The sequence below is a fragment of the Zalophus californianus genome, chromosome 5 (assembly GCF_009762305.2).
Source record: "Zalophus californianus isolate mZalCal1 chromosome 5, mZalCal1.pri.v2, whole genome shotgun sequence".
In the NCBI taxonomy this organism is placed as follows: Eukaryota; Metazoa; Chordata; class Mammalia; order Carnivora; family Otariidae; genus Zalophus; species Zalophus californianus.
In genome coordinates, this window is record NC_045599.1 from 103,296,992 (window position 1) to 103,318,327 (window position 21,336).

At 43.3% G+C, this 21,336-nt stretch overlaps 1 protein-coding gene across 9 annotated transcripts in view; it reads left to right on the plus strand.

The window, feature by feature from the left end:
- Positions 1-21,336, plus strand: part of ATP10B (ATPase phospholipid transporting 10B (putative)) — a 391,956-nt gene that overhangs the window by 180,126 nt on the left and 190,494 nt on the right. For 8 of the 9 annotated variants that reach the window (XM_027606553.2, XM_027606554.2, XM_027606555.2 and 5 more), the window contains 6 exons: positions 7,661-7,746; positions 10,455-10,561; positions 14,008-14,139; positions 17,674-17,801; positions 19,606-19,858; positions 20,936-21,174. In XM_027606553.2, the coding sequence (XP_027462354.2) occupies positions 7,661-7,746; positions 10,455-10,561; positions 14,008-14,139; positions 17,674-17,801; positions 19,606-19,858; positions 20,936-21,174 (945 nt within the window). The remainder of the gene's footprint in view (positions 1-7,660; positions 7,747-10,454; positions 10,562-14,007; positions 14,140-17,673; positions 17,802-19,605; positions 19,859-20,935; positions 21,175-21,336) is intronic. The other variant, XM_027606552.2, reaches the window with a different exon arrangement.

Below are 21,336 nucleotides of genomic sequence, written 5' to 3' on the forward strand. Positions count from 1 at the left end.
GGGTACGTGTTTTTGTTTTTGTTTTTAATTTAAAAACCCTTTGTGACTCTCAAAAATCTTTGATAACCTTACCCCTCCCAAGCCCTCTGAACTGAAAGCAATTGTCCTTTCGGTGTCCATTATTTAAGAAAATAAAACAAAAAGGTACTATGAATTTAGATTTGTAATTTACTGATCTCAAGAATTCCTAAAGAAATTAGAAAATTGAGGTGCCTGGGTGGCTCAGTGAGTTAAGCCTCTGCTTTTGGCTCAGGTTATGATCCCAGGGTTCTGGGATCAAGCCCTGCATCAGGCTTGCTCAGTGGGAGTCTGCTTCTCCCTCTCCTTCTGCCCCTCCCCCTTTCGTGCTCTCTCTCTCTTTCTCAAATAAATAAAATCTTTAAAAAAAAAAAAGAAAGAAAGAAGGGCGCCTGGGTGGCTCAGATGGTTGGGCGTCTGCCTTCGGCTCGGGTCATGATCCTGGGGTCCTGGGATCGAGTCCTGCATTGGGCTCCCTGCTCCTTGGGAGCCTGCTTCTCCCTCTGCCTCTCTCTCTCTCTGTTTCTCATGAATAAATAAATAAAATCTTAAAAAAAATTAAAGAAATTAGAAAACCATGTATGAGACTTATCTTTATGCTGTCTATGGACAGCATCTTGCTGCATATAGGGATTTATAGACAATTTGCAATGTCTAATCTACCAATTGGCTTATAGAAACAACTTGGTATTTAGCAATTATAAGCATAAGCAATTATAAGCATTACAAGTTTCAAGTGAATGGCATGGATATTAAGAATTGTCTGTCCCAAGGAAGGACAAATTGCTACGGTCTGTGGTGGACACATGGGTCCTTAAGAAGTCTAACCCTTAAGCTTGGCAATAAAAGTTTAAGAGAGTTATCAATATGGAAAACCTGCAAAGAAAGCATGAAAAAGGCTGAGAGGGTTTTTTTCTGTGGGCAGACAGCATTAAATGCTTATGCCAAGCAAAGAACATGTATAACCTTTAGAATCAGACAAACTTGGGTGCTCATGAGCTGTGTAATCTTGGGCAAGCTACTTAGTACAAACAACACTCAATTTTCTCTCCAATAAAATGGGGCCAAATTGTCCTCAACACTTCACAAGAGAGCTGGGATGATTGAATAAAATCAGATCAATAAGGGACAGCATTTTGTGAACTGCAATTTTACCAAATAAATACAAATCATTATTTTTTTAAAGACCAAGATATATCCATAGGACTGAATAGGTCACTGTTTTGATTAGACTTCTTTATTTGCAAGAAGCAGAAATGATTCTGGCTAACTTAAGCAAAATAGTATCCTTGCAAAAATGCAGGGGCAGGTGGGGTGGAGGGGAAGAAGCACACAGCATGGCTCACAGAATCAAAGGAAAGCTGAAAACCCAGGCTCAGAAACAAGAACCAGGAAGCCTCAGTGCGGTGGGCGAGTACTGGGAACAACAATTACTTAATGATCTCCTTTGTTTTTCTTCCTTGAGTCATTCCACTCAAGTCAAAGTCCCACAGTGGGAGAGTCTAGTGGGCAGGGCATCTTGACCTAGAGTCCCATCAAGATTACAAACCACGGAGGAGAGGTAATAGCCGAAAAGGAAGTCAAAGGGTTGTTAATGAAAAGAGATTAGACTGGAAGGTGCGTAGGCAGAAAAGAACTGCCCACTACAAACAATTTCAAAACATCATTCATACATTTATGTAATCACATTTATTAATCAACTTGAACTTCATTTATGAAGAATAGTGGAAAATAGGGCCAAGAAAAGTAAAAGTTGAGGCCAGTGCAGGCGAAAAGGCCCATTCTTGTTACTGGAACATATTTCAGCCTCTTTGCTAAACCTTGGCCTTCCCGGTGGCCCTCAGAGGGTGCAGCTTGTTGATTCTGGGCCATAAGTCAGTGAGGATACCTTAATCCCGGGGAGTCATGACACACTAGCACTTGGCCCACTTTCCTTTGCTTTTACAGATACTGCCATTGATGTACCTGGGCTAAACTGGGAATTTTGAGTTGTTTTATCACTGCAATAAATGATTTGTGTCAAAAACCTCTCCCTTCTTTCCAATTCTCTCTTACTTCTCCCATGGCTCATATATTATGGATATTCAATAAATGTTTGATTGATGAATGGATTTTACTGAATGAATTAATGAATGAATGAATGGGAGACTAGTCTGGCCCGTGTTGGAATGTTAGGATCTAGTTCTTTGACTACTTTTTTTTTTTTTTTTAAGTTGAGCCAAAGAATTTCCTTACAAGAAGCAGTCTTATTCCCATGAATCAAAGTTAAGATTTGTCACTGGGGCTTTTCCTAATTGTTTTGGGCAGTCTTTACAGAGAGCTCTTCCTTCATCTCCTCATCCATCACTTTTCAATATATATGTTCCTCACATCACCCTCTCCAGGACTAACCTTCTCTCAACAAATCTTGGTGGTGTTGCCTGTTGCCACAAAGTATTATGGGAGATGCCCCAGAGAAAGCTGGCAGTTGCATAGAGGAAACACAGATTCATAAGTGTTAATGGAGGCGTAAGCAATGTGGTGTGGAAGCACGTAAAAAGGACAAATTCTCATTGGTTGGGGTGAGACAGTCTCTGGAGATTTGGGTGGGCTTCACAGAGGTGGCAAAAGAAAACCTCTTAAATGCTTAAAAAATTTAAACATATATATACTTATATATTTTTATATGTATATATATATTTATACACACACACATACACACATAGTAAAATCCTCAAAAGAATGTCCCAGTCTAGGTAGTGTCTTAACCTCTACCCTTCAAAGTTACCCTGCTTTAAAATGCAAATACACTTGGAAAACATAACACATTGCATTGCTTATTAGTTGTGGTATTTTCTGAATACTTTCTATTATATTTTAGACAATGAATTCATTTCTTTTCATTATCAATCCCCTTTTATTTTTAACCTTAGCATGATACATATATTGTAAGGAAACTTCCACCATGCTTATATAATAGTCTCTATAGTATATATACGACAAAGTGATATATGCAGATTTCTCATCATTCAAGTCATTAGGAACCCCCAGTCATGAAATCTAACCTTTTTTTCCAATTGAAGAGAAAAAAAAAAAAGAGAGAGAGAAAAAAAATCCTATCGTGTCCTCTCCTGATGGACAGATAGGATAGAGTGTGTTCTCAATCTGGGCAACTTTATATCTCCTTAGCCTGGACTTGGTTCTAGAGCAATTCTTAGTTCTACCCCCAGGAAATATTGGGGAATGTCTGTAAACATTTTTGGTCATCACATCTGGCAGAAAGAGAGGGTGCTACTAGTATCAAGTTGGTGAAGGCCAGGAATGCTGCTAAACATCAAAGAATTATCCAGCCCCAAATGTCAGTAGTGCCAAACAATTGGGATACCCTGGTCTAGAAATGCCTTGACTGCCTACCTACCAGATGTGTATGTAGACACCAGAAAAGAGGATGAGAGTGAACCAATGACTATAAGAAACACCTTTGGGCGCCTGGGTGGCTCAGTTGGTTAAGCATCTGCCTTCGGCTCAGGTCACGATCCCAGGGTCCTGGGATCGAGTCCCGCATCGGGCTCCCTGCTCCTTGGGAGCCTGCTTCTCCCTCTCCCTCTTTCTCTCTCTCTCTGTCTCTCATGAATAAATAAATAAAATCTTTAAAAAAAAAAAAAGAAACACCTTTCATAAAACATAAAATCTTTTAGAAACAATCAAATAAAAACATTTAATGGAGGCAAATCAAAGTTCAGCATGACAATATGATGTAGTTTAGATTTTTTATGCTTCCTTGTTTGACCCACCTTAAGAAGGGTGATGGTGATCGTGATAATGATAATAATGATGATTTCTAGGCATTGGAGCTTGCTTATTTTTTTACTAAGATATAATTGACTTATTATATTAGTTTTAGGTATATAACATAATGTTTTGATATTTGTATATATTGTGAAATCACAATAAGTCTAGTTAACATCCATCACCTCACAGTTAGTATTTTTTTCTTGTGATGAGAACTTTTAAGTTCTCTCTTAACAACTTTCAAACATATAATGCAATGTTATTAACTGTAGTCATCTCGCTGTACATTGCACTGCATGACTTACTTAATTTTTAACCGGAAGTTTGTACCTTTTGACTCTCTTTACCCATTCCACCCACCCCCACCTCTGGCAACCACCAATCCATTTTCTGTATTTATGAGCTCAGTTTTTTGGGTTTGTTTTTTAATTCCATATATATAAGTTTATTATATCAGGTACTTAGATTATAGAAAGTGGAAAAAGAACACAGGAAAGGAAATAGAGCCAAGGGGAGATCTTTTTTTTAATTATTTTAATTCAATTAATTAACATACAATGTATTATTGGTTTCAGAGGTACAGGTCTGTGATTCATCAGTCTTATGTAATACCCGGTGCTCATTACATTACATGCCCTCCTTAATGTCCATCCTTCAGTTACCTCATCCCTCCACCCCCCTCCCAAGGGGAGAGCTTAAACACTAATCTTTCCTTTGTGCATCAAAATAACACCATTGTTTGAGAGAGCAAAGTGTATGGCATCAGAAGTCCCACAGTTAAAGCCTGCCTTCTCACTTCGCTAGCTGTAGGTCTTTGGGATCTCCTTAACCTTAGTTCCTTCACTTGTAAAATAGAGATAATAATAGTCTCTTGCCTAGGGAGCCTGGGTGGTTCAGTCAGTTAAGCCTCTGCCTTCAGCTCAGGTCATGATCCCAGGGTCCTGGGATCGAGCCCCACATTGGGCTCCCTGCTCGGTGGGAAGCCTGCTTCTCCCTCTCCCTCTACCACTCCCCCTGCTTGCGCTCTCTTGCCCTCTGTCAAATAAATACAATCTTTAAAAAATAATTATAATAATAGTCCCTGCCTGACAGAGTTATTATATGACTTAAAGGAAATAGCATGTATGAAATATTTAGCTGGTTCTTAGCACATAACAAGCATTCAGTAAGTGCTGAAGCAATAATAATAAAAAACAGGAGGACAGAGAGGATTAAATGTATTGATGACGGTAACAATGACCATAGCAACAACGATGATGATAATTGGCTTTGGATTCCAAGGATGTGAACCGCAGTCATGGGGGTTACTTACCAACCCTGAGACAATTGCTTTACTTCAGTCTCTATTTGCCCATCTGTCAAAATCTCCTACAGTTACTGTGACAACTTAATGACAGGTGCCTGGCACATAGTAAGTGTTCAAGGGAGGTGGATCTGGCCTAAAGAGCTGCAGAGACACACACACTCCTCTCTGGGAAGGGGCTATCTTTTCATGGACCCTGAGGGCTCCCCAGGCCTTTTTGCTTATTAGCAGGGCTTTCTTAGGTAAAGGGCTGAGTCAGAAAGAAATGGTTGGGTGGGCTTTGTCCACAAGCTATGAAAATCTGTGCTGTAATGAATCAGAAGGGTCTCAGAAACTCCTGAATGAGGCTAAAATAAGGACCTTGTAGGAGTTTGGCAGTTCCCCCCATGCCCTCTGTCCTTGGGCTCTCCTAGCAGCTCCCTGGAGTGGCTACAGCAAGTCCTTCAAAGCAAGCGATCCCGAGAGCTTATCTTTGAAGATAGCAAGACCCACATGCCCCTCTTTACAGCCCATTTTGGGGAGGGAAGTAAGGAGCCCAGGGGACAGGTAGCTAGAAAGGGTGAAGTCACCTCCTCAGGAAAAGAGGGAGATGGACAGAGGACCCAAGGCCAGTGCCCAGAAGAAAATGAGAACAGGGGACACTTGAGGAAGGTCACTGGGAAGCCCCAGCGCAGGGACAAGAGAGGCCAACCTCACATAGCCGGCATCTGCCAGGTGTGATTCAACAGACACCCGGCACTCACTGCAGCAGGATCATTAGCTCTGAGACCCGCTGCCACTCATATCTGAAATGAGTTTGGATTTAGAAAGCCTGCAATGAGCCGAGTGATATGGATCGGAGCGAAGCACATGGCTTAATCAGGGGCATGAAAGCAGCTGACAAATTACGGTGTGATTTGTCATCATCTCAGGACTCGGCAAGTGTTTGTCCCTGAAAGAATCAATACCTGGAGAGAAAAGGGCCATATTTTTAGAAACTCCTGGATGGGTAATTTATTTCAAGTGAGTGGAGAGTTTATTTATGTTGGCGCCCCCACAGATCCAATGGACAGTATATTTATACGAAGCCAGAATGCTATCGTTTCTTCTAATCAATTTGCCCCTTTGAACAGCTGTACCTTGAAACTTTCAGCGATAAATTCAGTCCGCATTCAAAAGCTCTACCCAGGAAACCATTTCTCACCCCACCTTTAGTTAGCATTCCTTCCTTCTACTGCATGGCATGTTACCTCTGCTAATACTTTCCACACGGATTCTGTCCGCTGGGGCAAATGAGATAGACAGGGAAAGTGGAGTTAGCCCCATTCTACAGATGGGAGACTGAGGCTCAAAAGGTAAAAGGAACATTAACCCATGTGGGGAGACCTCCCCCACCTCCGTTTGTGCCCCTCCCCCATTGGACTGTAAGATTTTATACACATAGATACCTAACGAAAGACAAATCATGGAAAAAAAGGCAAGCATGTGTCTGAAGTACTTTGCTACAGGAACGTTCGCTGGGGGGCAGCGTGCTGTGCAAGTAAAGGACAGGGGACCCTCTCGTCACACTTGGATTGAAATCCCAGTCGTGCAACGGCCACGGGAAGCCTGCCTACCCTTCTGAGCCATGGTTTTTCCATCCCTAAAGAGGGGATAATTAGTATTTCTACTTCATAGAATAATTGTAAGCTTAAAAATAAATAATATATATGAAGTTCTCATCTCGGCATCTGGCAGAAACGAATACAATATATGCTGTTTATTGTGTTTTATTAGCTACAATTTCCACAGCACATTCATAATAGAAAAACAAATTGAGATGATATAAATGTGCCATAGTGAAATGGTGAAAAATGAATATGGTGGCATTCATATTAACAGGTTTCTATGCCGGTGTTAATAAAGATGTATAAAAAACTTAACATGTAAAAATTTCCAGTTTATATGAGCACCATCTCATTTTTTGAAATGCATAAATGTATGTGTACCCATACATACATGTAGGTGTTTGTATATTTTTTAATTATACATATATTTTTAAACCCTACAGGTATTATATACACAAGAATATTCTGGTTATCTCTAGGTTGTGTGATTTGTAACCTCTTTTTGATTATGTCTGTGCTGCCCAATGTGGTAGCCACTTGCCACATGTAGCTATTTCACTTTAATTAAAATTAAATAAAATTTAAAAGTCAGTTTCTCGGCCATATTTCCACATTTCGATAGCCACAGGTGATGAGGAGCTTCCATATTGGACATGCAGACTTAGAACACTTCCATCGTTGCTATAGGTTCTGTTGGATGGCGCTGGTCTGGAAACTCAAACCCAGACCCACCAGAGAACTGTTGGCCAGGCAGGGGGCTCCCTCTGCCGTGCCTCCAACTTTCCAGCATTTTCAGTGCATCTGCTTCCTCCTTCTTAATGAGGATTTCACTCTTCTTCTAACATTTTACAACTCTCACGATGTGACAAAGCAGGGATTGCCTTAGTTGTGATGGTTCTAACAGTGATTAGCTCTCCTGGTGATCCTATTAAAACTAGATCCCTCTAACTTAATGACTTCCTGGTGTTTCTCTCCCTCACAGGTTGTACAGTTCGAACCCGAACATTTCTGCAACACCATTGTGTGTGAGAAACCCAACAACCACCTCAACAAATTTAAGGGTTATATGTAAGTATCTAATGCCCCTGTGCTGCTGGTAACTATTTTCCCTTGCAGCTAGAACACATCTTTTCTTGAAACAGCCAAAGAGATAAGTGTCCTGGTCTTGAGGATGTAAAGAAATGCTAAAGAAATCTAACGACATTGGGAAAATTTTCTTATTCTCTCTTGTTTTTTTTTTTTTTTTTGGCGCCAGAGCGGCAGTTAATTATCTTGCAGTCTTAAATTTACTAATTCTTTTTAAACCTCTGGTGAAATAACATCAAAGTCATGACCACACTCTGATTCAGGAAAGGCAAGATTTCAGTGTTCTAAAAGAGCTTGTATTACATTGCAGGTAAAAACGGGGACTTTTGAGTTTGACAGACTTAGGTTTGAAATCGGGTTTTATCACTTACAAGCTGTGTGACTTTGAGTAAACTCATTAACCTCTCTGGGCCTTGGTTGTCATATCTGTAAAACAAAGCTTATAAGGTCTACATCATAGGACTTGTGTTTTCTACGAATTTGGTAGTTTATCACATAGCACAGCAACTGGCACAGAGTAAACGGTCCATGGTGGATGTGCTCTTATCATTAGTGTTATTCTTATGCCTCAACTTTAGTTTGGCCTGAGAATTTGACTGTAATTCTGCTCCCACATCAGACTACTGGTCTTAATGCAAAGACAGACCAAAAAAGAGTGACAGTAACGATGAGAATACATGCCCTCATACAGTGCTTTCACAGTTTCTAGAGTACTTACATGGAACATCATCTCTCACTCTGTACAACCACCCAGGGAAGTGACTATTAGGATCCCCATTTTCCAGATAGGGATGATCTAAGACTTTCAGATATACCCAAAGGCACACAATAGGTACCAGCCAATACCAGGACTTGAATCCAGGTCTTCCCACTGGAGCCCCAGTATGTTTTGCATTGTTGTGCAGAACAGAGCTCAGCTTGGTAAGGTGGCCTGTCAACCAATCGGGTCTGGAATGAGGCTTAAGTAGACTTCTTGGAAGGCAGATGTCTGTGCTTTCTCGCCACTCACATTTTTCTCACACCTCTATTGTCGTGAGGAACACTATGAGAGGGGAAAGGATGAGAACAATACAAGATAACTAGTGGCTTTTAAACACAAATTATTTTAAAACGCACAGACGGCACAGATGGAGACAGGCAGGGAAGGGCTCGCGCTCCCAGCAAAGAGGACTCGTTGCAGGCATCCATTTAGGTAGAATTTGCCACCTGGCCCAGCAAAGCGGCCATCCCTTGTGCCCGACGTTTGGTTCATCCCAAGTCAGGTGTCAGACATTTGCTTGTTAGAGTCAGAAGAATAGCAAGTGGGAAGGACTCTGATTCAGTGCAAGTTAGTGAGGCATTACTCTGGGAACCCTCGTGTTGTGAAAACCACATGACACAGCTGCTGTCTGTGGTCTGGGTCGCCGAGTCCTAGGGCGTCCCACGTATTAGGTGTGCGGCCTTAGAAAACTCTCCTCCCTGGGTTAGTGACACTAACCTCACCCTCTCTGGGCTTCATCTTTTTCACGAAAGGATAATCACCCTTCTGACTTCCCAGAAGTATGAAGAATCAAATAAAATGTTATAAGCAAACTTAGTTTATAACCACAGTAAGGAATAATTGGTACGAAAAGGCATATTGAGCGGCAGTAGAGCACTCTGGAGTCAGACTTTGTGGACTCGAATCCCCATTCTGCCATTTACTAATTCTATGAACTGGCCTCAGTTTCCCAGTCTATAAAGTGGGTATGGTAACATAACCTATCTTCCAAGGTTGTCATGATGATTAACTGAGTCAGTAAATGAAAAACAATTATAACCAGACCTAGAAAAATGAAGTATTGAAGAACTAAAAAGAGAAAAGCCCTAAGGGTTCAGATGTTATTCTTTTTGTTCTCCCTAATGCTTTGGGGAAGTTATATTTGAATTTAAATGTCTCAAATATCCCAAAGGAAGGGCACCAGGATGGAGTAAGGCTCAGACCCCAGGTAATAACTGGTGTTGGTTGGCCTCAGAAGTTTCTGGTGTGAGGTGGAAAACTGCAATGCCCTGAGGCTAGAACAAGGAAAAAACTCTCGTCTTTCAGGAGCTGCCTCCCACTTGTGGCACAGAGGGCTACCATCCCCCTCCCGTGAGGTCTGTTTATTTCACGAGAGAAGGAGCAAGAGGAGGGTGGTACAGGAGAGAGGGAAGTGAGAGATGTAATTCCCAACAAGAGGAGCCTTGCCGTCTCACAGTGTGAGGGGGACACTGTCTGGTGGCTTCGGCGGACTTGCACAGTCAGACTCCGCAGTCTGGTCCCAGCAAACCCCAGCAATCCGAGCAACCAGGTGAGAGTGAGCATGGGAACGCTGCCTGAGGGAACACAGTAGGGCCAGAAGCCCGTTCCCCCACACTAAACCATTCTGAGTGAGAAAACCAAAGCCAATGCTTTTTCAGCAGAGCTCTGACTTTGAGGTGCATAAATGATGATTTCCGTAGGGATGGATAATTCCCTTTTAATGGTCCAGCCCCCACACACAAGCCTCCCAGGAGCAATGAAGGTTGTACTTGAAACTGGAGACCAGATGCCAAGTTAATAAGACCCATTGCTCTTCTGAAAAAGAGGGAGGAGAGGGATCCTGTTCACTCATCACTTCTAATTCTGTGACACTACCCAGTGATAGCATGAAATGACCACCAAACCACTCCTGGTATTTCTTCATCCCCAGGGAGCATCCTGACCAGACAAGAACTGGCTTTGGCAGTGAGAGTCTTCTGCTTCGAGGCTGCACCATCAGAAACACTGAGGTGGCTGTTGGCATCGTCATCTATGCAGGTCACTAACTTATGTTGTGCCTTCCCCTTATCCTCCCTCCCCCGCCCCTCCAAATCCACCTTCAGTCAGTGGGAATCCACAACAGTTCTGAGGGGTACAAGAAACTTCCTGTTTCTCAGCTAAGCAAAGTGAGAATCACAGCAGCTTACTTGGTTCACAGGAGATGTACTTAGATTCCAAGCCAACATCAGTCATCTGAACAAAAGAAGGATTCGTGCTCATTCACCTCTGATGGTTTTGTGACACTAATCAAAGGCAGGATGAAGAGTGCTTTCTTGAGCCTGAGGAATGATCTCACCAATTTAACAACTCCGCCTTTTTGTGAAAATTGTGCCTCCATTTCCTCATCTATGCAAATGGGAACAACATTTGGCTCAGCCTCATAGCGTACTCATGAGGATCAAATGACCCAACACGTGAAACAAATTATGTCTAACACAGTGAGCACTCAGTGGGTTTTAGTTGTTGCTTCTGCAGTTATGTGTGTATTATTTATTCATTTTGCTCTAACTCCTTTCTACTTTGATTTTGCTTTCTGATGAAAAAAAAAAAGATAGCAGCACTTCTCACAATGAAGCTGAAGTCTTAGAGGACCGTCTTGGGACTGCTATCTATCCAGTACTTAGTGCCCAGCACTCGGTTGGTGCTCAATAAATTTCAGCTGTTACATCAACAACTGCAGACTTCTTCCTCTGTAGAGAAAACACAGTCTCCTTGGAGTGTCTACCTTCAGTGGAAGACCCTAGATTATGTTTTCCTGCGTCTCCTACTTACTAGGACATCTTGAAATATTTTGCTTGTTTGTTATTTTTCTTTGATTTGATTTGTTTGGGAATTCATAGAACCCCACTTTTGATGGACATGGCAGAGCACTGAAACATCAGTCTACCGGAAGATTCACTTTCTGGAACTGTCAAAGAAAAACAGATTTAAAAAAAAAAAAATGTCCCAGTCTAGCTAGCTTTCCCTAACTTGGTGGCGGGGGATTGTGTTCGTCACTTTGGGTGACTCTTTCCAAGAGTCTTTGGCAACGGAGTTCAATGCCATCTGATAGACCTACTAAAGATAAACTCCGAAGCAATCCCCACCTCACCAAAAAATCCCACATGGGCTTGGAGTTTGCTTCTCTGCCTGATCAGTGATCTCTGAGTGAGTGATGAGCATGGTAAATGAGGGCGCAGATTTGGGAGAGAGTGAATCATGACTCTGAGGAGTCAGGCTGCCTGGGGGTGAAATCTGGCTGGCTACGTGTTCCTGAGTATGTTGGTTAAGCTTTCAACACAAGGGGACTAATAGTTCTCACCTTGTAGGGTTATAAGGGTCAAATGAGATTGTCTGTGAAAGGGGCTTAACACAGTGCCTGGCACATATTAGGCTCTCAAGTGTGTACAAAAATGCTACTGATTGTTTTAGTATAGTTATCTAGAGCAAGGGGCAGATTGTTCTAGATTGTTCGTTGTGGTTGGGGGCTGCCTGTAGAATGTTTAGCAGCATCCCTGACCTCAAGATGCTGAGTCCATTAAGATGTGACAACTCAAAATCTCTCAAGACATTGCCAGATGTCCCCCGGGGAGTAAAATCACCCCTGGTTGGGAGCAACTGACCTAGAGTCATATTCTCTCCTCTGATAATACGGATAAACAAAATAGGAGCACCTCTGAGTCAAAGGGCCTAAAAGACCAAAGTGAGCGTCGCAGAAGGAAGAACTCCAACATAAAGATGTGTGCTCCTCACAGCAAACATCTACTGAGCCCCTACCGTGTATAAGGAAGTAATTTAAGTACTGTGTGTATATTAATTCACTCTCCTGCCCCAAACACACATACACAACTATTATCTCTCATTCTCCAGATAAGGAATTGAGGTACAAAGGGATTAATTCACCCAAGGTCATTTGTCTCCTGAGATTAATTCCTTGTAACCCAATGTCAAGTCTCTACAGAGATAAGCTCTGACTCTAGAGACCACATTCCAACCATTATACCATCCTGCCTTCCCTGTGAGCCCACCGTTTACCAGAAGAGCAGAGGGATCGCAGAAGGTGAAGAACAGGTGGGAAAAAAAGGAGGTCTGAGGACCCCTGATATGAGGTGAGCCTGAAGCAGGTGGGAAGACCACAGTGCTGATGAACGCAGTCAGTCTGTGCTCATTGCTGTGGAAACCCCCCTCACAACTACAGCAACTTGAGTCTGATTAATAAGCCCAGAGTTTGCTCACTCCTGCTGTTTTGTTGCCACTTTAAATCCACAAGGCAACCAGCTAAAGAGAATTAAAGCCATTCACTGCTGGTGCTGATATATTGGTTTTCTTTACTTTTGCACAGCAAATATGTGGTTTTTTTTTAATTTGCTGAGGAATACAGCATGGTGTTTAAGTTTAGCAGCCACAAAGGACAGGCTCTGTCTAAAGACAAAATCTCAGCTTGGCTCTCAGCTCTTAGCTGTATGGCCTGGGTACCATGAATTGGCAGAAGGAGAAAGAGTAGGAATCAGAATCCTGGGTTCTCAGTATGGCTCTGATGTTATGGCTCTTTCCTCTGGGCAGGCCCCTTCTACTCTTTGGTCCCTGGTCTCCAACTGGAACAAGGGTGACTGGATGAGATTGGTAGTTTTCAAATTTTGTTGTCCTCTCTTTGAACAAAATTTTAGGCAGAACTCCAAGATAAGTGTAAAGTGGCTCAAGGCTAAGACTCGGATGGAGGCCTTTGGCCCCTACTACTCTTTCACAAGAAACAGCAACACCTTAGGCAAAGAAACAAGAATGAAAACTACTGGCCTTAGGCACTGTCCTGACACAGGGCCTTGGCGCATACTGTTCCCCAAGCCCAAAACCATGTTCTCCAAACTCTTTTCTCTATCTTTTGATGTCCCTTATATGTCACCTCCTCTGAGAAGCCTTCCCTGACCATGTTCTCTACCACCATCTCTTATTTATCAGCCCATTGTTTATTTCATGGGACTTATTACTAACTGTAATTATTTATTTGCTTTCTCAAATATTTTCACCAAAATGTGAGTCATCTGTCTCATCCTTGTATCCTACCATTAGCCCATAACAGTGCCTTTGTGCAAATTAGAAAAAAAAAAAAGCCCTTCCTCCAGACAGCTTACTATCATTTGCAGAAATTTATCATGATAAACCTATCAATCTACAACAACCACAAAATGAAGGGTGTGTCTTGAGTTGTGCAGTGTACAACCTGTGCTTCGTAGCTCTATCAGTGTGCACACAGTGTCTGGTGTGGAGGTGATGCTCAGTGAACACATGGTGACAAACTGTGTGAGGCCTCTACGGCTGTTCTCAGCAGTCTCCCTGAGGCGTGAAAGATTTAGGTTAGAGGAAGAAGCTTCTCTTCCATTGCAAGCTCCTGTGAGAAGAGCTAAGGATATGATCCAGGCCAGAGGAAAACAGATGCTAAAGACTTATTACCTCATTTTCTCTCAAAGGCCACGAGACAAAAGCCATGCTGAACAACAGCGGCCCACGGTACAAACGCAGCCAGATCGAGCGGCGCATGAACACAGACATCTTCTTCTGCATTGGGCTCCTCTTCCTCATGTGCCTCATTGGAGCTGTAGGTATGGAATGTTCTGGAAAGAACAAGACCACGGTAAACTTCTGTTTCTTTAGGCAAGTTGTTTCAGCTCTCTGAGACTCAATTTCCTCATCTATAAAATAGAGTTAATAAAAAATAAATCCCACTCTGTATTTTAATAGGATATCAATCAAATAAAAATGCTTGTGGGGGTACCTGGCTGGCTCAGTTGTAGAGCGTGCAACTCTTGAGCTCAGGATCCTGAGTTCTAGCCCCACGTTGGGAGTAGAGATTACTTTTTGAAAAATGCTTATGAAAACCTACTGAAAGTATTATGTACTCTAAATATTAGGAATATCATCTATCATTTATTTCGCCAAGAAATACTTACTGAACCCAGGCACTCTCTTAGCATAAGAAAATAAAAAGATGAATTAGTCTGAGGACTGTTCCTTAAAAAGCTCATTGTTTAGCAAGAAGAAGTCCAACACATGAACAGAATTGGTATAATCAGTCCTACACAGTAAGGGCTGCATGCAAGTACTGCCTTAGTTTTCTATTGTTGGTATAAAAAGACAACACAAATTTAGCAGCTTAAGACAATACTCATTTATTCTGTTACAGCTCTGGAGGTCAGATGTCCAAAATTAGTTCCACTGGATTAGTTCAAGGGTCAGCAGGGCTCAGTCCTTCTGGAGGCTTTGAGGGGAGACTGTCCCTTGTCTTTTTGAGCTTCTAGTGACTCCTTCCTCTTTCTTCAAAGTGCATTACTCCAATCTCTGCTCACACTTCCTTCTCCTTTTTCTCTAGTAGTATCTCCCTATGCCTCATTTTTATAAGGACATTTATAACTACATCATTGGGCCCACCTGGATAATCAAGGATACTCTAACCCCATCTCAAGACCCTTAACTTAAATCACATTCTCAAAGCCCCTTTTGCCATGTAAGATAGCATATTGATAGGTCCAAGGAATTAGGGTGTGGACATTGGAGGAGGCCATTATTCACCCTAATATTAGTAATATGAGAGCATCAGGGGAGGAAGTCTTCCTTGAAGGGGTAGTTGGAGCTGATCCCTGAATGCAGTTGTCATTCACCACAGGATGAGCAGGCAGCTGTGAAAAGAGAGAGATCATTCTTAGCCCTGGGAATAGCACAAGCAAAGCACAGTGGTAGGAAGAATAATTTTATGCAGAGGAGCATTTGGCTCTTTGGTGTGGCAAGAGCAAAGCCTAGCATGGAGACCTGATTAGAACCAGGCTGTGGCCGTGTTCTATAACTGCTGAGTGTGGAAAGCTGCAGGAGGTATAGACACAAGTAATCTGAGCCATTTAAGTTGATTCTCAGAGTATAGGCAAAGAGGGACACTTCCTCTTATCTACTTTCTCTAAGGATGGTCCTCAGGACCCTAAAGGAGACCCCAAAAAGAACCAGGGACAAACAAGAGGAAAAATTAATGTGCTAAGTCCAGAACCCCTTGCTGACCCCAAACCAGTGGGCAGCAATGGTGTTTACTCTTTACTTGCCTTGGTCAGAAATTGTGCCCATCACTGTTCTTGGAAGATTGTATCTGAAAAAATAAGACCTCCTAGGGCCCAGGGAGATTTTGTGTGCCACCATGGTGAGGACAGTGGGATTTAGTTTTGTGAGTAGCCTGAGGTTTTTAAGTAAGCTTCCCAGATGTGTCTAATGGCACTCCAGGTGAGGGTGGCCTGCAGCTGGGAGGAGAACATCCAGAGGGCCAGTGAAGTAGGGGAACAACACAATCCGTGTGGGGCTACCTCCGTACCTCAGAGACACTGCAGGAACTATTGCCTCTGTTTCAGAGCAGGTTTTTCAGGGAATAGCAGAGCTGGAAAGGACATTTGAGATCATCTCACTGTGTCTCTAGAGAAAGGAAGTTAATGATTAAAAGGTCACACAGTGAGATAAGGTATAGGCAAACCAGAATCTGCTTGGCAGATTGCCCAAAATAATAAATAAATTGAGAAAGGAACAGGGAGGGGCAGAATTGTATGCTGAGAAACACTACCCGTACACAGTGACAGGCCTCAGGTGGTGCCTAATTAAAGCACACCCCCTGCCGTGAAAGCTTTCAAGTGAGTGTCATTCAAGAATTCTCTATCACATGCTTACTTGGACTGTGTAAAGATGATATTTCTTTTTTTCTTTGCCCAGAATGCCCTCCTCAGGCCTTTCTGATCACCTGGTATCATTCTGGTCTCCAGGACCCCTCAAGGGCTCCTCCTCCATGCAGCCTTCCCTGGTTGCCTTGAAGGCCAGAGTTATTTGCTCTATAATATTACCTTAAAATAACCTCATGTCTGTAAGTCTCCTTTCTTCTGCCATGTACAATGGTATTGAGCCCAGCCTCCTGGGCAAAGAAGCATCTTGGGGACAGGGCAGCATCCCCTATGCTTTTTTTTTTTTTTTAAGATCTTTTATTTATTTATTTAACAGAGAGAGAGAGAGAGAGAGAGATAGAGAGCACAAGCAGGGGGAGCAGCAGGCAGAGGCAGAGGGAGAAGCAGTCTCCCCACTCGGCAGGGAGCCCGAGGTGGGGCTCGATCCCAGGACCCTGGGATCATGACCTGAGCCAAAGGCAGCTGCTTAACCAACTGAGCCACCCAGGTGTTCCACCCCTACTCTGGGGCTGAGAGCATTGTACACATTTGGTTATTCTATTTTCACCATAATCCTACAGAAGAGGTATTATTACTAACTGATAGATGAGAAAACTGAGATTCAGAAACCTCTGTAGCACTTCCTCTTATTAATCCTCAAGTGATGAATGTGGTTATCACCATCTGCGGACAAGGAAACGGGGCTCAGTCTGCATTTGGATATGTTACTGTGAGTTCTCATAGCATTCCACACTCTGCATAGTACCTCTTACACTGTGTGGGATTTGTCCCTTTACATCTGGTCTCTGACTTGTTAGGGACCTCCTCAAAGACAAGAGATGAGACCGATTCCTTCCTAAATCAATAAATGTTGGATAGAGTGAGGGAGGGAGGGCAGCAGGGAAGAGTGGGTTAACAGAGATATGGGTGGATAGTGTGTGGATGGATGAACTGAGGATGGATGGAAGGATGGATGGATGGATGGATGGATGGATGGATGGATGGATGAATGGATAGATGAACCGTGAAAACATGGATGGGTTGATGGATGGATGCGTATATGCATGGGGGAAGAAGAGGGGCTAGCTTACGGGTCTATCAAGATCCCCAGCCGTGCACTTTCTGCCACACAACTGAAAAGAACTTGTGTCCCCTTTCCTCTTTCCAATCCCTATATAACAGGACTTCATCAAAATATAAGCAATCCCCATGCTAGTCTCCTCCCAGTAAGACAGACTTTAATGCCATCAAGAGATTGAAATGTTGGGTATGCAAAGGACCACTTTAGATGAATATATACACACAGAACTAGGCTGTATAGAATAAGGATGGGATCCTCCAAAGCACACTCACTTCCAGGAATAAATTAAGGACTGATATAATAGCCCTTGATTAGACTAATATAGAATTAGGTGAGGATTCTGCTTAATCTCTGATTTTGCCCACTCTCAGGTCACCGCCTCTGGAATGGGACCTTTGAAGAACACCCTCCCTTTGATGTGCCAGATGCCAAGGGCAGCTTCCTTCCCCTTGCCCTTGGAGGCTTCTACATGTTCCTTACAATGATCATCCTGCTCCAGGTAGGAAGACCTCCCTAGCCGGGGGCTCAAGAAGACCTGTGACCAATTCCTCCACAACTTTGTGAATAAAGAAGAAACAGTGCTGACCCCAAGAAAGGATTAACTGAACTAAGATGAGAAAATGGTCATTGCTTTCTTGTGAGTCTTTGAAAGTCCTCACATTAGGGGTAATGTCAGGACCAGCCCTACGTTGTGGAAGGAACCTTGCACCCAAGATAATAGTGAAGGAAAATATTTATCAGGCTTTTCTTTTTTTTTAATTTTTTTTAAGATTTTATTTATTTATTTGAGAGAGAGAATGAGATAGAGAGCATGAGAGGGGGGAGGGTCCGAGGGAGAAGCAGACTCCCTGCTGAGCAGGGAGTCGGATGCGGGACTCGATCCCGGGACTCCAGGATCATGACCTGAGCCGAAGGCAGCCGCTCAACCAACTGAGCCACCCAGGCGCCCAGGCTTTTCTATTTAAGAGTAAGATTATAGTAGTAATCTAAGTGTACCTGCCCCTTTGCCAGATGTAATAGAACAGGTTAAATCCTAACGACCTGGGAATAGAAGATAAAATAGCTCAGAGAACTACAGAGAACTGTCAAGCCCTAAGGATTGGGAGAAAGAAACCACAGGTTAGTGTTTTAGCATCTGATAGATTGAGAGGGAAAAACCACAACTGGCCCCATAGAGGAGAAAACACAAAACACAGAGCACCTACAAGAAAGGGGCAGTAAGGAATAAAAAGATGAATAAATTCTTCAGGCTCTGTAAGAAGGTACAGTCAATGAAAAGATGAGGGAAGCTGCAGTTTTGTTTTCATGAAGCTCCATTTACATTCAGTTTCTTGTAGTATTTGAGGGTGTTTTGTTGTCCTCTTACAGGTAAACTTTTTTCAGTCATTAGTTCATTCACTCATTTAGCAGAGTAATCTTTTTTAAATGCGAGTTGGACCATACTCTTCCTCTGCACAGAACCCTCCAATGGTTTCACATCTGCTCCAAGAGAAATCCACAGTCCTTATGGCAGCAAACAAGGCCCTACACGATCTGGACCCTGACTTCCCCACGGGCCTCATCGCCTAGCCGTCTCCTGCTCATTCATACAAGACCTGCTTACTCTTTCCCCTCAATTACCCAGCCGACTCCCACCCCAGTCTTTGCCCAGAATATTCCTCTTCCCACAGATAACTTCCTGGTTCACACCCTCATTTCTTCAGGTCTCTGCTCAAAGGTCATGGTTTATAAAAGAATCCCTTCCAGTCACCACCTTCTACCCTCTTGACTTTTCTTTTGCACTGCCTGATAAATATTTCTTTATTTGTTTAGTGGAATGTGAGGTCTTCAGAGCCAGGTATTTGTTCTGCTTGCTGCCATCACCAGGACCTAGCATAGGATCTGACACACAGCAAGCACTCAGAAGATATTAGGTATTGAATCAGAGACAGTAATCAACAGTGGGTTTGAATACATATAAAAGTGAGCGACAGCCCTTGGTGGCATAGAGATCTGAGAGGCATCAGGAAATTCTGGACAGAGGCACTAGAGCTCCTCACCCCCTAACCACTCAGTCATTAGACAATCATTGGTGAGTGCGTACTCCGTACCAGACCTCCCTGGGTGAAGAAGGCACCTTTTTTCAGATACCCCTAAGAATTCCAAGGGAGGCATGAAGTCATTGACCTTCAGTTTCTCAGAGAAAATCCATCATGTGAGCTGACCTCAGCTTTCCATTAACTGCCTTTGCTACCCCCTGGTGAGAGTTCTGAGACAGGGAACTGACCTGGTCTCTGACACTGTGGGAATCAATCTCCCCACAGGTGCTGATCCCAGTCTCCCTGTACGTGTCCATTGAGCTGGTGAAGCTTGGGCAAGTCTTCTTCCTGCACAATGACCTTGACCTGTATGATGAAGAGACCAATTTGTCCATTCAGTGTCGAGCCCTCAACATCACTGAGGACTTGGGCCAGATCCAGTATGTCTTCTCTGACAAGACGGGGACACTGACTGAGAACAAGATGGTCTTTCGGCGTTGCACTATCATGGGCAGCGAGTATTCTCACCAAGAAAATGGTACGAGGGTTCCCACGGTCCCTCACCACTCTTTCTAAATGAATCACCCTGCTGTCCTAAAAGAATGGTAATGAAAGACATTTTCCTGGCTCCCTACAGAGGTTTCTTGGCTCTGTGGCAGATTGCTTTCTATATCCCTGTGGGCTTCCTTTCCTAGATCAGTTGTGTTCTTATCACCTGTAAACTTTCCTTTGTTCGCAAGGCTATCAGTGATCTCCTGTATGGTAGCCCTCCAGTCGGTCTTTGGTGCCATTTACACACAGGATTGTTATCTGTTGGGAATGGACTGGGGACATGTCCAAATTATGTACCAGTTATACAGCCAAGGTTTAAAAATTTGGGGGGTTACTTTACCTGACATGTCAGGACAGGCCTCCCTGTGGATGTATGATCAGATTCAATACATCCAGGAAAAGCCTTCCATGTTAGCTGACTGATCTTTTGGATTTTTACTGAGGCAGAGCTTTGACTTAGGAGGTATAGCTGAACAATGCCTGGACTGTCATCACACATGGACTGAAGGTGGCCTGTAAAGCTGACCTGATTTCCTCAGCAGCCCTCCACCATCACCACCACAAACACACCACACATGCTTTCTGAGAGAAGAAACTCTCAAGAGAGCAGCATTCATTCTTTTGAGTGGGAGGAATGGAGAAAAAGAAAGGGGGAGATATTATGGGTAGCCCAATCACCTTTGCCATGGTGGTAACCATTTACATGGGAGCTTCTGATCTCTTTTTAATAATAATAACATCTACCATGACCAGTATTAGAGTACATTAGTCCCTGTGACACACTATTTTATCAAGTCTTCCAAACAACCCTATGAGTTAGGTAGGGGCACACGTTTAGTCAAAGCTCAGTCACAGAGCTAGGAAGTAGTAGAGTTGGATTTGAATCTGTGCAATTTAGTTGCACTCCTCTTTCTCCAGTCAAGGTAGTCCAGTTGCCCATGCTCCAGAGCAGCAAAGTGCTCTTACTCTGTGCTCTTTCCTCTACCCCTAGAGTCTGGGATCCTCTCAGACCGTGACTTGGCCAAGGTATGACTGGTGTCATAGCAGTACTCCTTTCTTGCAGCCAAGCGACTAGAGACCCCAAAGGAGCTTGACTCAGACAGTGAAGAATGGACCCAATACCAGTGCCTGTCCTTCCCAGCCCGATGGGCTCAGGGCCCAGCAACACTGAGGGGCCAAAGAAGGGCCCAGCCTCTGAGGAGGTGCCACAGTGCCCAGGTACCCATCCAGAGCCACTCCCGACAAAGGTCTGTGGGGCGCTGTGAAAGCTCACAGCCTCCTGTGGCCTTCAGCAGCTCCATAGTAAGTACCTGTCTTTTACTCTTCAAGTTGCAAGTGACCTCTTTTGGGGATAGATGGGAGGGGGCTCTGGGGTATGAAAGAGAAAAGACTAGAAATCCTGAAGAGCTCTCAAAATGGTAGCCCTTGGTCTTATACGCAATCTGCATTCTGTGTTTTATTAGG